The sequence below is a fragment of the Pseudopipra pipra genome, chromosome 12 (genome assembly GCF_036250125.1).
Source record: "Pseudopipra pipra isolate bDixPip1 chromosome 12, bDixPip1.hap1, whole genome shotgun sequence".
Classification (NCBI taxonomy): domain Eukaryota; kingdom Metazoa; phylum Chordata; class Aves; order Passeriformes; family Pipridae; genus Pseudopipra; species Pseudopipra pipra.
The window spans coordinates 7,095,886-7,109,439 of record NC_087560.1 but is presented as its reverse complement, the minus strand read 5'-3'; the positions used below and the strand labels follow the sequence as shown (position 1 = coordinate 7,109,439).

Here is a 13,554-nt window from a genome sequence, read left to right as displayed (position 1 = left end):
AAGGAAATACATGCAACTAGAACAATTTAATCTGAAAGATTAAATAATTCTAGTCCATCAGATCAGAAAAACGATTTGATACAGAAAATTGTAATCAAGTGTTCAAAAGAGAATTACTCAAAAAAAGCAGCTCTCAAAATGGAACAGCTATAGAAGATAGATGGTTGCTGGTCTGCAACCCTCCAGCTTCCCTCCCTCTCCAACTCTTTTAGCTTACAGGAACAGCTGCTCTTGAATGAAATCAGAAATTTTTTTGTCTACCAAACCCCAAAGATTCTCAGGATTAATCAGGCTGAAGCCCCTAAAATCCCTCCTTGTTCATATTAAGGTTTTTGTTTCTTTGAGCTTTTCACAAGAAATATTTGCCAGACACTATTTGCATTGTTTTCTCACAACAATGGTCTTTTTATTGTTTTGTTGTGTGTTTGTTTGGGGTTTTTTTTTACTATAACAGGTGGATGGGATATTAGAAGGTTGGATTTGGAAAATGGCAGCAGCTCTGAAGGCTCATCATAAACCACTGAACGTGATCATTGCAGACTGGCTCACGCTGGCTCGCCAGCACTACCCCATTGCTGTACACAACACACGCCACGTGGGACAGGAGATAGCACAATTCCTGGAATGGCTGGAGGTAAGAGCCCCCAGATCTGGAAAATGTTTCTCTGGAAAAGATTCATTTCCTTGTTCTTATGCTTCTACAATCATTTGGAAGTGCTATGCTGGTTAATGCTGTTCATTTCAGTCACTCACATTTCTTTATTAAAGGCCAAATTTTTCTTCCATATAAACTTTGATAGGACTTCATAAACTTTCACCATGCAATAGAAAAAAGCAAGTGGTCTTGCTTATTAAAATATTTTATGTATCTTTAGAGGTAAGATAATCTCCTTCTACTTTAGCTTTTCCACTGGCACGTGTGTAGACAGCTACCACAGTCCCACCTTTTGAAAGCAGGCAGACATCATTTGCAAGCTGTTAGTTCAGCAAAATGGGTTTATGTTACCTGTGCTTAACTCCTGCTTTTAATGCAGGATTCAATCATGTCTGATTTTTGCCACAGTTTCCCAAAGATTATGCTAAAATAACGTAAAAGGAGACCTTTCCAGAGGACAGACATGCTTCACAAAGCAGATGACATGGAGGCAGCAGTGAGTGCAGAGACACACTAATACAGTGACTACTTATCAAAACTCCTGCTACTTGGAGAGCAGTGGCCATGGCTGGATTGAAAAGGCAGAAAGCAAACACCAGAATGAGAATCACTCGTACAAATCAGGAAGCCTAAGCAACTCCTGTTGCATCAACCTCTAATACTAATTTAAGCTATCTAATTTGAAATGAAATTATACTTCTGTACTTGACAGTGAATTTTTTAATATATTAATTTAAATAAGGTGAGGCCTAAGGTGGAAACTGAAAGATTTGTAGCAAATACCATCGAAGGTCTAAGCTGCTTCCAACTGGAATGGCAGAGCAAGAAGCTGTCAGATACTATGCCCAGTTAGGGACAAGAGGCACAAAAGAAAGGCAAAAGAGCCAGACTCACTATTTTTCATTGAGACATTACAAGCAACTTTAGCTCTTAGGCAAATGCAGTTTAAGTTGATGGGGCCTGAAGTGATTTTTGAAGCTGTTAATTATTGAATGAATCAAACGGTGGACTTTGTTCATTTGCCAGGACACACCACATTGTCAACAGTAAAGACTGTCTGTGATTTCTCTAGGGTCAACAAACAAATCCAGGCTTCAATAAATGACTCCCAGCACTGTAGGTAGCTTCTCTTGTATCATGATATGTTCCAGAATTTAAATATACCACAAATTTTCACACCATTAAAAAGCTTGTGTTCAACCAGAAAACGTTAAACTCAGAAGTGGAGCTCAGGTTAAAAACCCCTTCATTCCAACTCCCCTAACTATCTCTTTGCTATGCTTACAGGCAGTCAATTATTTGAAATATTCTCAATAGATATAATAAAAGCTGCAGTGCTGCCCAACATTTTAATTAAGAACAAACAATAAGCAAATATTAGTGCTCTTAGTCCAAGAATTAATAGGGCATGATCAGTAACAACCTCGATAGCATCCATCTCAACACCACCTGAGAAGAAAACTGGTCAGATTCTGTGATTCCTAAGAGCTGCCTCTCTCAAAAGAAACTTGCCAAGTTTCACCTCATCTTCAGAAGAGATGGGTATCAGAGACTGTACAACTCCACTGAGACAGGCAATATCCACAAAGAAATTAAAAGAGAGCTTTGCCTTTCCTGCAAGAAAAATATGCCACGTTCTTCTTTACAAGTCAGAAAAACGTTGAGCCTTGCAGCTCAGGTGAAATGCTTAAGATGTACATCTTAATTTCTTAAATGCTTAAGATTAGGTAGAAAGAAGGGCCCGAGGCCAATTCTGCTTCAATAGTTTTGTTTCAGATCAGATACTCAGCTTTGTAGAAATCAGTCCAAGAAATATCACTGCCATATCACTTAACACGTCTGATCAATCTTTCAATACCTTGTCTTCTCATTTAGCTTGTGCTTGTATCTCAGGCCAAAAAAGCAAGGCACTTCCTACAGAGGATTGTTTTACCCTGAAGTTAAAGGACAGATAATCATTTTACAGTCACAGGAAAGTCAGATGCTGCAGACAAAAGGCAATGCACATTTGCATCACTTGCTACAAACAACAACAAAAATCCTACTATCTGTGTTGGTGGTTTTCCTGTAGTAGGAGGAGGTTTTCTAAGCAGCAGTGCCTAAATATGTGGCATTTTCCTGCTGTGTGAAAAGGAAGCAAGGAATAAGACTCAGCCAGTGAAGAAATTTAGTGAATGATTCACACACTTCATTTGACCACCACCATCAATATACAACTTTCTTGTGTTATAATTCATGGTATTTCTAGCTTGTAATAAGTATTTCATCCTTTTCACATTTCCTGCATCTAAATCAAGTTGCCACTATCTTCCAGGAGTCCATTCAATTTTCCAGAAGCAATGCTCATCTAATTGGGTACAGCCTAGGAGCTCATGTTTCAGGATTTGCTGGAAGTTTTATCAGTGGTACAAAAAAGATTGGAAGAATTACAGGTAAAACACTTATAACTTTAAGAAATACAATAGTCAACTGAATTAAATTAGGCAGACATTTGACATATCAATGTCATATTGACAATTAGCTGTTGAATAAGCAATATTCACCACAGTTCAGAAGTTTCATCCCATTGGTTTGGAAATTAGATTTAGAAAATTTAATGAAAACATTTTTCAAAATTAAGTCTCATAGTGTCTCTATCTTTGATCTCTCTTACCTCAGTCCAAACTATGACATACAGAATATACAAACATGAGAACTACAAACCCAGAGACTCAGGCTGCATGTTGCTTGAATTTATCTTGTATCTGTTCCCAGTGATTGGTTAAACTAAAAGTTAGCCACTGACCTTGGATCTTTGGTCACTGTCTCTACCCAAAGTCATTCAAATACACTGTTCATTGTTAGCAAGTCATTTAAAAAATACATTAAGGAAATTGTCTAGCTGTGTTTGAGCTTTTAATTATGGTACAGTGCTCACACAGTGAATTCAAGCCAGTTCTCCTGTGGCAAAAATGATAGTTCTGGATTACATTTTACAAGAGGTATATCATTAGAATATCCCTGATAGATGCTCAAAACAAACCAAGTTAACCCTTAACACTTGATTATTTTGACTAGTGGCATTCTGAACTTTCTGTAAAGTTTTGTAACTGTACTAATAATGAGTGTAATGAAAACACATTTATAATGTTATTGGTACACTACACACAGTACCTGGACTAATGCCCAGTGACAGCCTAAAAAAGGCAAAACCAAAACCAAAACAGAAGTGCATTTTACACAAGGCCCACATCAACTACATTTAATTCATCAGAGAAAAGATTTTACTTTAATCAGCTTTAGAAGTGAGGTAAATATACATGATACATGTATATATATATGAATATACATGAATATACTTTGAAGTCACAACTCTAATCTTGGATTCATTGCCACATACCACAGTCCCTTACACAATCAGCTCTTATGGCACTGCCTGCATGACAAGAAGCTGATTTTACAAAATACATGATACTACACCTCTGCATACACTGAAGGACTTCAGGTCCCCAGCACTGCTTGTTCAAACCTTATTAGTACATAAAACCTTGATAATGGATAAGTAAATATATAAGAACATGTTATTTTTTGTAACAGCTATATGCATTCTTCAGCAGAAGTTGTTCAGACTTGTAACAATAAGCTCCAAAACTTGACAGTGATAAAAGTTATTAAAACTAAAAGGAAATGTATGCCTTCAAGGTGACTTCCCTACTTGTAGCCTGTGTTATTAGTCTTGTCTGGTTACATCTATGCTATGTTATTCCATAATACCAACGGAAGAATACCAAATTTAGAAGCTTCTCCTCAAAACTGAATGCAGCTTTCAACTAAGCAGAAAGTTCTCTTCCATAAATCAATTCCAAACCAAGAAGAGCATCATACAAAAAGATCTAGCAAACAAAAATCAACATGACTCCCTAAGCGGAATATTATTTTTCTGAATACTGTAATGATCTGCCTTGAAGACTTTTCAAGTTGAAAAATCATTATGAAGAAAATCTACCAGACATACAGCCCTTTCCAGCAATAAGTGAAGCTTTATAAAGCTTCAGGTCCCAAATGTGGGCTAAAAGTCAACCTTGTTGTGGGACTGGTGTCTCCAGAAGGGCCTCTGAAACACTCGACCTCTAGAGTTTAAAAGAATAAAATTGTGTAAACATCCCTGCAGTGACAGGGCGGCAGTGAGTGGGTTTGTCCATGACAAACACATCTATCTCTGGGCCTGTGGCCTTGTGCAGGCAGCACTTACTGTTTGTTACAGCACCTGTGTTTGCTTTACTTTCTGCTGTAACCACGTACCCTCTGCAGGACAAGTGTTCTTAGCATTGTTTCCATCAGAGAAAGACCTTGGAAAGTAGCAGTGCTGCCTGCTTTTAAATATTTATCATAGACTTTTCTTACAGCAGTAGAACAGTCCTTCTGCACTAAATGACAAAGGGATTATTTGCTTTTATGGCAGGTCTTGACCCCGCCGGTCCCCTGTTTGAAGGAATGTCACCAACAGACCGTTTATCTCCAGATGATGCAGATTTTGTAGATGCAATTCATACCTTCACTCAACAGCACATGGGTCTCAGTGTGGGCATCAAGCAGCCTGTGGCTCATTTCGACTTCTATCCCAACGGAGGCACCTTCCAGCCTGGCTGTCACATCCTGCACGTGTACAACCACATCGCACAGTTCGGGATCACCGGTAAGAACCGAGGGCACAAAGCGTTGCACTGGCAGGACCTCTGGGAAACTACATAGCTCTGTGACCTCAAACAGCTTCTAATGGGAGTATTATCACCCCTCATATGCAAGGAAATTTCTTGTCTAGAAATCAGCTATCTGATTTTTTACATGTATTGAGTTCAAACTGGTTTTCCCGGCTCCAGTGAGGAACTGGGCTGTCCAGCTCCTGAAAATGAAAACATCCTGCTGTCAAGCACCTCTGAGTAATTTCAAAGGTATGTTTTAGCAGTAGGGGAAATGAGAAAACTTATTCTAATTAAGCCAGATTCATCTAGTGTGCCATTAATTATTTCAAATCAAATAAAACACAGGTCTGTACTACTCACCTCCTTAGTTCACCTTTTCCTAACTCCCTGTCCTTCAGCTGTGTAGATGATGCTCCCTCTAGGACCTGGCTGACAGTGTTCCAGGATGGGTTTTATTTATAGAAGCTTATTTCCAATGTACCTAAACACAAACGTACAGAGAAACTGATGCAACATACTGAAAAAAGATAAGGTACTGATGCGCAGTGACAACCAGAACTGCTCACTGAAAAACCCCAAAAGAGCACTGCTCACCCAGGGCATGACACTGTGAAAGTATTTCTCAACTATCATCACATGCTGCCTAAACATAGGCCTGACTTTTTAGCAGATAAAACACGACAAACGAGTAACCAAGCACAAGCTCAAAAGCTTATCAATGGACATATATAAAAACAGTTCTCCCAATTGCACAAAATAATTACTGTAATTTGATGGCTCTTAAGGAACAAAAAGATACTTACTTCTCATAAAAGCATCTCTATGTATTTAATAATTTTTTAATCTGTTTAATACATTTTTTGCTCCTTTTTCCCCAGGAGTGGTTTGCAAGCAAAATTCAACATGAACGTTTTTCACTCTAATAGGGACAAAATATTATATTACTGTATAAGCGTCCAAAAGACAACCACTCAGAATGAGACTGCTGTCTTTAATCTGGCATGATCTGAAAGACTGCACATCACCTCATATTATATTTTATATTGACCAAAACAGCCAGGATAATGTAATTAAGGTTCATATTTACAGTCTGATACAGTCAGGCTATAGAAGTTTAAGCAGCAAATTATTCAATTTTATTAGCTATTTTTGAATTATCCTAAAAGTTAAGTTGCTACAATGCATAATTTCTGAGGCAAAATCATGATGTAAAGGGTAGTAAGGGTATGGGGGGAAAACCAGTAACATATTTGTAGTTGGTTACAGTACTCCTCTGCAGCTGAAATGGTAAAAAGGAACAATGGCATGTAAAATTTTGTTTGCATTTTTTCAGGCATCACTCAAGCTGTGAAATGTTCCCATGAGAGGTCAGTTCATCTGTTCATTGATTCTCTTCTGCACAAGAACAAGCAAATCACAGCTTACTGGTGCAGCGACATCAACACTTTCAACAAAGGATTGTGCCTCAGCTGTAGGAAGAACCGGTGCAACACCCTGGGCTACAACATCAGGGAGGAAAGGCTCCCAAAAAGCAGACAACTCTTTCTGAAAACAAGAGCACATATGCCCTTCAAAGGTTTGTGGGAATACTTGTTACAGTGCCCAGATTATCACAAAGTGAGAGAATGAGCCTAAGCTTTGTGATCCTATTTACTCATTCATTAAGGCTTATAAAATCTGTGGGAATAATCAATTTGCTGAGACAACTGAGAATCTCACCCTGATGCCTTTTCGTCAAGATCCTAGCTCTTAATATTTCTGTGGGAAAAACCCTGCTGCACACTTGCCCCAGGCTAACCAAGGATCCTGAGCTGCAGGATTTCCCTACAACTGGCCTGTGCGGGTTGGTTGTAAAAGATGCAGGCATACAGCCAAGCTGGAAAAAGCAGCATAATTGCTCTGGAAGGCCTGTAAAACACCCTGTTCCAAGTTTGCCCAAATTTTATCTGCAATTAGTCTATGAGATGACATACAAATTACTACTTTTCAAACAATGGACAGACAACAGAATAGTGTGGACTTCTACAGGGCTGAACTGCAGCACAAAAATAAAGACTGGTACTGTAGCTTCAGTTCTACTAAATTACTTTATCAAGAGTGCAAACTAACAATTTTCTAAGCTCAGGGAGACAGTCAGTGTGGTTTCTTGGCCATACAACCAGACAGAGGAGACACAGCCTGACAGGGGAGCAAGGCCTTTCTGCCAGTCTCCAATACACTCGGCTGCCAGAGCCCACGAGATGGCTGCTGTTGAGCAGACATTCCCTTGCCAGTGGCAAGGTTTATGTATGTTTTAAAGCAAGAACAAGCAGGACTGTGTGGGATAATAGGCAGGGACATGCTTCTTCCGAGGGGCTTTCAGGGCAGGGACTCCTGGCACACAGCATTCCTCCTCACCACCTCCTTCCCCAGCACACGAGGCATGTGGGGAGCAGCAGTGTGGGGCAGCCTGGGCAGGGCTCCTACCTGGAGCCACAGGTCACACACATGGAGGAGACACTCCCCTCGGGCTGAGGTGCTGCTCCCCAGCCCCCCAGCACAGCCCTGGCCATGGGGGTCCCACAGCCCCTCTCCTGCTGCCAGGGCTGTGCCAGGCCAGAGCCTCCCTTCTGAGGGATGTCCACAGTGCACCCCTGGCATGGACACCGAAGGGCCTTGCAGTCCTGAGGAGAAATGCCTTAAAATGCTGCTTGCATTATACAGCTTGTTTCCCCACAGAGTCCACTTGCTCAACTGCAATATCACAGATTCAAATTTTAAAACATATCAAAAATTCGTGTACTTGTAAAACAATTTTTTAAGTCTTTCACTAGCACAGCTATGAAATATTCAGTGATGATTCCAGAGGGGTCTGCTCAGCTCTGATTGCTACTCAGAGCAGCTGAATCTCCTGAATTGCTTCTTAATACTGTTTAAAAGGGTTCAGGAAGCTAATTGAGGTAGATTTAAAAATTCCAGAGGCTGCTGCAGTACAGTCAGGTCCTTGTCAGATCAGGGAAATGACTGGTTCTGGGGCCACGGTGTCCACTGTCACCACACCTGGGCACAACAATGCAACCCCTGCGTTGCATTCTTCTCTGGACGTGGAGCTGGTTTCAGCTTGTGGTAAAATATCCGCGTCCTTTTGGCTTTGATTTCAATTTAAACACGTTGCATTTTTATGCTTGGAACTGGTTTTGCATCAAAAAAACATCCTTGGCGCATATGCAGATAACAGTGCCCCAGACAATGGTCTCCTTTCACAAAAGTTCCCAAACAAAGCGGCAACTGTGGGAGGGTGCTCACAAAGTCATCTTTGTAATGCTTTAAAAAAAATGTTTGAAGATTATGTGAGAAGCCCAAACAGAAGAAATTTGAGAAACTCAGCATTACACTTCAGAATCCTCTGCGCCTTCGTAAAATCTGACATTTCATTTTCAAGTTAATGGCATTATATTCTGGAGAGTACAATAATCCAGTTCAAACAAAAAAACCCGTTGTCACAAACAAGTTAACAGTTATAACAAGGCTGTGATGGGACCCCAAGTTGGAGATTTTACATGAATATGCTCACCTTTTTCCTTAAAGTGAGCCCCACAACCACAGCAAAAGCCTAGGCTGTATCTGAACAGACACCAAACAATCAATTTTTACATGGAGAGAAAATTCAGAGAAAGACAGATTATTAATAAGTGATCTGTAGACAAGCCTCTCTGCCTTCATCTTCATCAGGTTTGCAACAAAGGATCAGCCATTTTGTCTGATCTACTGAATGACATGTTTTCAGAAGAAAATACATTGTTTACTAACATACAACAACTACAAAACAACAACAAAAAGATACAGCTTTTCTAGCAAGTACCTTCTATTGTAAACACCCTGAGCTAAAAAAAAAACAAAACCAAACAAACTATCTGTGCATACACAGAAAAACATAATTCCCTTGGCAGTATGTTGGAGCCATTCTCAGATGTAATGAGGACTGAAGTGGGTGAAGAGACTCTACTCAAAAACTAGTGTGCAGTAATGTTCCTTCACACATAAACCTATCCGTTTTGTCTAGAAGGTGGCAGGTAGAATGACCAGATGAAGAGTTTTGGACCTTCAAACTGTGTGCACAAGCTCTAACTGTATGTTGTTGGTTTGCTTTTTTTTCCTAATTCACAAAATATCAAACTACTCACAATCAGAACAGTGATGACTTCTTAGGCATTCTTCCTTCTGACAATGTTCAGTTCAGACTTTCCTAAACACTGTTCTTCTAGAAACCCACCAAATCTTGAAGCATTAATGACATCTTTCTCACAGTAATGTGCTTGAACAAAGCCATATTGTTAACAGAGGCACGTGAAGCACAATGTATCATTATGCAGGCAAGGAAAGTTGGTGAGCCATCTGTTTTGCAGGGCAATTTTCTAGTTGATCAGAGAAAGGGCCTGACCACATTGCATAAGGTCTTCAATCCACATCATACATCTCTGGTCACACCCAGTCACAAGGATTCATCTGGTCACTTGACAGAGGGCTTGCCAGAAATTCTAACATTTAAACTTCAGAAAAACTGCAATATTTCCCATGGAAGAATGTTTTATCCTAAAGGGAAACTCATCCCAGATTACCTTTTTTCTCTGTCCTTTTAAATAGAGCAACAGGGCCACAAACCCTAGGGGATTACACAGCACAGCAACAATCAGAAAAAAATGATCGAGTTTTAATTTCAGCAAATAATTTGAAAAATAACATGGAAAAAAAAAATCAAGTTTCTGCTTTGAAAGGCAAACTTTTTTTACCTAAGAAATCTATTTCTTCTTTGACCATTAATTTTGTCACTTTGCAAATTCTTCCCTTCTCCAGTGTACCATTATCAGTTCAGGATCCACATCATCAGTGAAATCCAAGGCAAGCCAATAGACCCAACTTTTACCATGTCTCTGATAGGGACTAAGGAGGATGCTAAAAACCTGCACATCCCACTGTGAGTATTGGTATCCCCTGTCATTGTGCACGTGAGAAAAGGTGCCAGTTAGCAATACTATTAATTGATAGTCATGCTGTGAGTGAAATGGTTCGGACCAGATAAGTGAAGATGAACTGGAAAATGCCCTCTCTTCACTCATACTGCCTAAAAATCACAAGTTTTTCAACATTCATAGAGTTTTTGCAGAAAAAAAAAATCTATAAAACAAACAGCAGATTTGGAAGTTTCCTGTTCACTTATGTTTTGTCCATCCCATGGCTATGACATGGGGATGATCTAATCAATTAAAACACAAATAAAAAAATCAGCTGTAATTGAGATAAAGAATTTTGGCTATTTATCAGGGAGGACACCGTTTGTATTAACAAAAGCAAAGGTAACAGCGTGGGTCAGCATTTGTTGCAGCAGACAAAAGATGTAACATAAATGCTATTATGGAACACCTTTTCTTCTACTGTCAGAAAACACCCCTGCTTCACCAGCTGTTCAAACTTCTCCCCCTTCTGCTTTTTTCCTACCATGTTTTCATATTTCACCACTTTATGCATCAGAAGGAAGAGTATTCTAGAGATTGTAATGTTTTGTCCTAGAGAAGAAGGATGAAACATAGTTCTTTCTTTGGCCTTAGAGAGAAAAAAACTTTTTTTTTTTTTTTTTTTACTTTATTCCATAATAATTAAGACAGCATTATTCTGGTTTTATTTTCTGTAGAGTTGAAGGTATTACTGGGAACAAAACCTACTCTTTTCTCATCACCCTGGACACTGATATTGGTGACATAATAATGATCAAGTTCAAATGGGAAGGAACTCCAGTTTGGGAAAACATCTGGGACACAGTGCAAACCATAATACCATGGACAAAAGGCACCCGTCGACCAGGACTTATAGTGAAGGCAGTAAGAGTGAAAGCAGGGGAAACACAGCAAAAGTAAGTGTAATGAAAACAATAATAACACCGCAGATGTTTGGCACACAGGTTATCCCAGACAAAATACAAGCATCTGAGTCCCCAGCAGTCACACCAATAGTGAATTTATCCGTGTTCAACTCCTGGCTTCCCCTCCCCTGTCCCTCAGATCAGACTGCATGATTTTTAGGTGACTTCAAGAACTTCTTTGTTCTCAGATCAGAAATGAGTAATGGGAAATGCTCTGGCTCACCAGTGCCACCAATGTGAGTGTAAGGCACACAGGCCCTGGGGGCCAGTTTTGTTGATACTTGGGAATAAAGAATAGAGAAACCAGTACACACATCTAAGCAAGAATTTTAACAAGTTTACAAAGCAATTGCTCTACACAATTAATTACAATTTCTGACATTTTTAGAATGGGATCACCTCACTCCATAAGTACCACATGAAATGTCAATGAAACAAGATACTATGTAAGACAAATGTTGATTCCAACATTAAGGTCATGAAGTATTCAGATTCCTACGTACAAAAATATTAATTGACTTTCAATACCTACTTCATAGAGAAACTTAGCATCACCATTCTTGAAAATACTCATTAGAAGGATCCCATGCAGAACTACAGAGTCCTGTGATTCCTTTTGGTGTTTTTTCTCCTGCTTATTGCTTTGAAATTAGATCACCAAGTCTAAGTGGCCTTGTTTTCTACGTACAGCAACATGCACAACACTTTGGAAACTGCTTATTCATACAGAGACATTTCAGCCAGAAGAGAGAACTTGTAATGATTCCCACTGCTTTAATCTTTGGAGAAATTTTAACTGAGCAGTTTAATTAAGGTTAATGAGAAAAGCACACCTTACCTTGTAAGTGTGGCTCAGTCTTAGAAGGCAATTCTTCCTTGGTACATTCTCTTTCTTACCACCACCAGTCATAAGTAGTGTAGACTTCCTGTGGAACAATACTTATTGGCAGAGCTGCATCTCCTCACAAAATACAAATCAGACAACTTAAAGAGACATTTCATAAGGTGATTTGTGTGTGCTGGAGGGCAGAGGAGCAGTCATATTTTCTTAGGTTTAGCCCTCCTGAAAATGTGTTTTGAACGTATTTTCCTAACCTGGCACTTGGCACACACTCCTATCATTAAGAAAAAAAAAAATTCTATAACATCTCCTGCTGTTTTAAAAGCCATGATCCCAAATCAGTACTGACCTAGCTGCCAAAGCAAAATAAAGTGTAGCATACACCACAAATTAGAGAGCTCTGTTTAAATGCAGATTTTTGTACCTTGAGAAAATAAGAATGAAGGCTATGAAAGGCTCAGGTCAGGTATAGTCGTTTTGCTAACCAGAAAGCTCCTGTCCAATACACCCTGTCCAATACACCTGGCACAAACCAATTACTACTGATGTGCTTCTTAAGAAATCCTAGGAAATGGGTAACTGAGGTGGGCACTTATAATAATAAAAAGTTAGGCTGGTATCTTCGGGTACCTAACACTCTTCACAAGTTTTTTTGTTGCAAATAGAAGTGGGAGTTTGTGTCAAGTTTTTAGTGGATACTGAATATGTGCTGGGTTTTGTTCTGTGCAATCTGGGCAGTGACACGTTACTGCTGAAATTACTGCACTGATGTTTGGGGGGGGAAGGAAAGATTATTATGTGATTCTAAAAGGAGGAACAAAGGACACTCAAGGACAAGTATTGTCTTCAAAGAAAAGAGGTGTGCAGATTCCTGTCTTCCACAACAGACCAAACATTGCGTATCCCAGAATTAGCAATCTTGGAAATTCAGTATTTAAAAAAAGATGGTAAGCACACGATGTGTTTTGAGTTGTCCTGTGCTTTCTCAGATTTGAACAAGTTAACAATATTTTATCTCCATGTACCTTTACCTCTCAGTATTTGTGATCTTTATATACATGATGAATTTTCCTTTGTTGTGCTATGACACGACAAATACTTAAGATACAACAACATATATTTAAAAAGCAGGTAAAAGACCATTATGAGGAATAAAATACCAGATTCCAACATGTTTGGTTTCAAATATTTCTACAGCACATTTAGTTGCTGATGTTGTTAGCATCCTACATAGCTGATATTTAGCAAACTCCCAGCTAAATACCAGTATTCCAGCTATTCCTGGTATCCCAGCAGCCCAAATAGGGCAATCCCGGTGGTAATAGTAGGAGTTGAAACAATGACAATGCCCTGCTGACAATACAAAGCCCAAATCACAGTGAGGGTGTGCTGTGGAGAGCAGCACGTGGGGTACAACACACTCAGTACGTGGGAGCTGCCTCCTCCTTTATTCTCTGTACCTACGGTCTGGCAGTCAGAT

General features: G+C 39.4%; 1 protein-coding gene across 3 annotated transcripts in view; it reads left to right on the top strand.

The window, feature by feature from the left end:
• Window positions 1-13,554, top strand: part of LIPC (lipase C, hepatic type) — a 51,365-nt gene that overhangs the window by 36,545 nt on the left and 1,266 nt on the right. For all 3 annotated transcript variants that reach the window (XM_064668240.1, XM_064668239.1, XM_064668241.1), the window contains 6 exons: window positions 455-634; window positions 2,970-3,087; window positions 5,097-5,330; window positions 6,671-6,913; window positions 10,171-10,291; window positions 11,006-11,224. In XM_064668240.1, coding sequence (XP_064524310.1) covers window positions 455-634; window positions 2,970-3,087; window positions 5,097-5,330; window positions 6,671-6,913; window positions 10,171-10,291; window positions 11,006-11,224 — 1,115 coding nt within the window. The remainder of the gene's footprint in view (window positions 1-454; window positions 635-2,969; window positions 3,088-5,096; window positions 5,331-6,670; window positions 6,914-10,170; window positions 10,292-11,005; window positions 11,225-13,554) is intronic.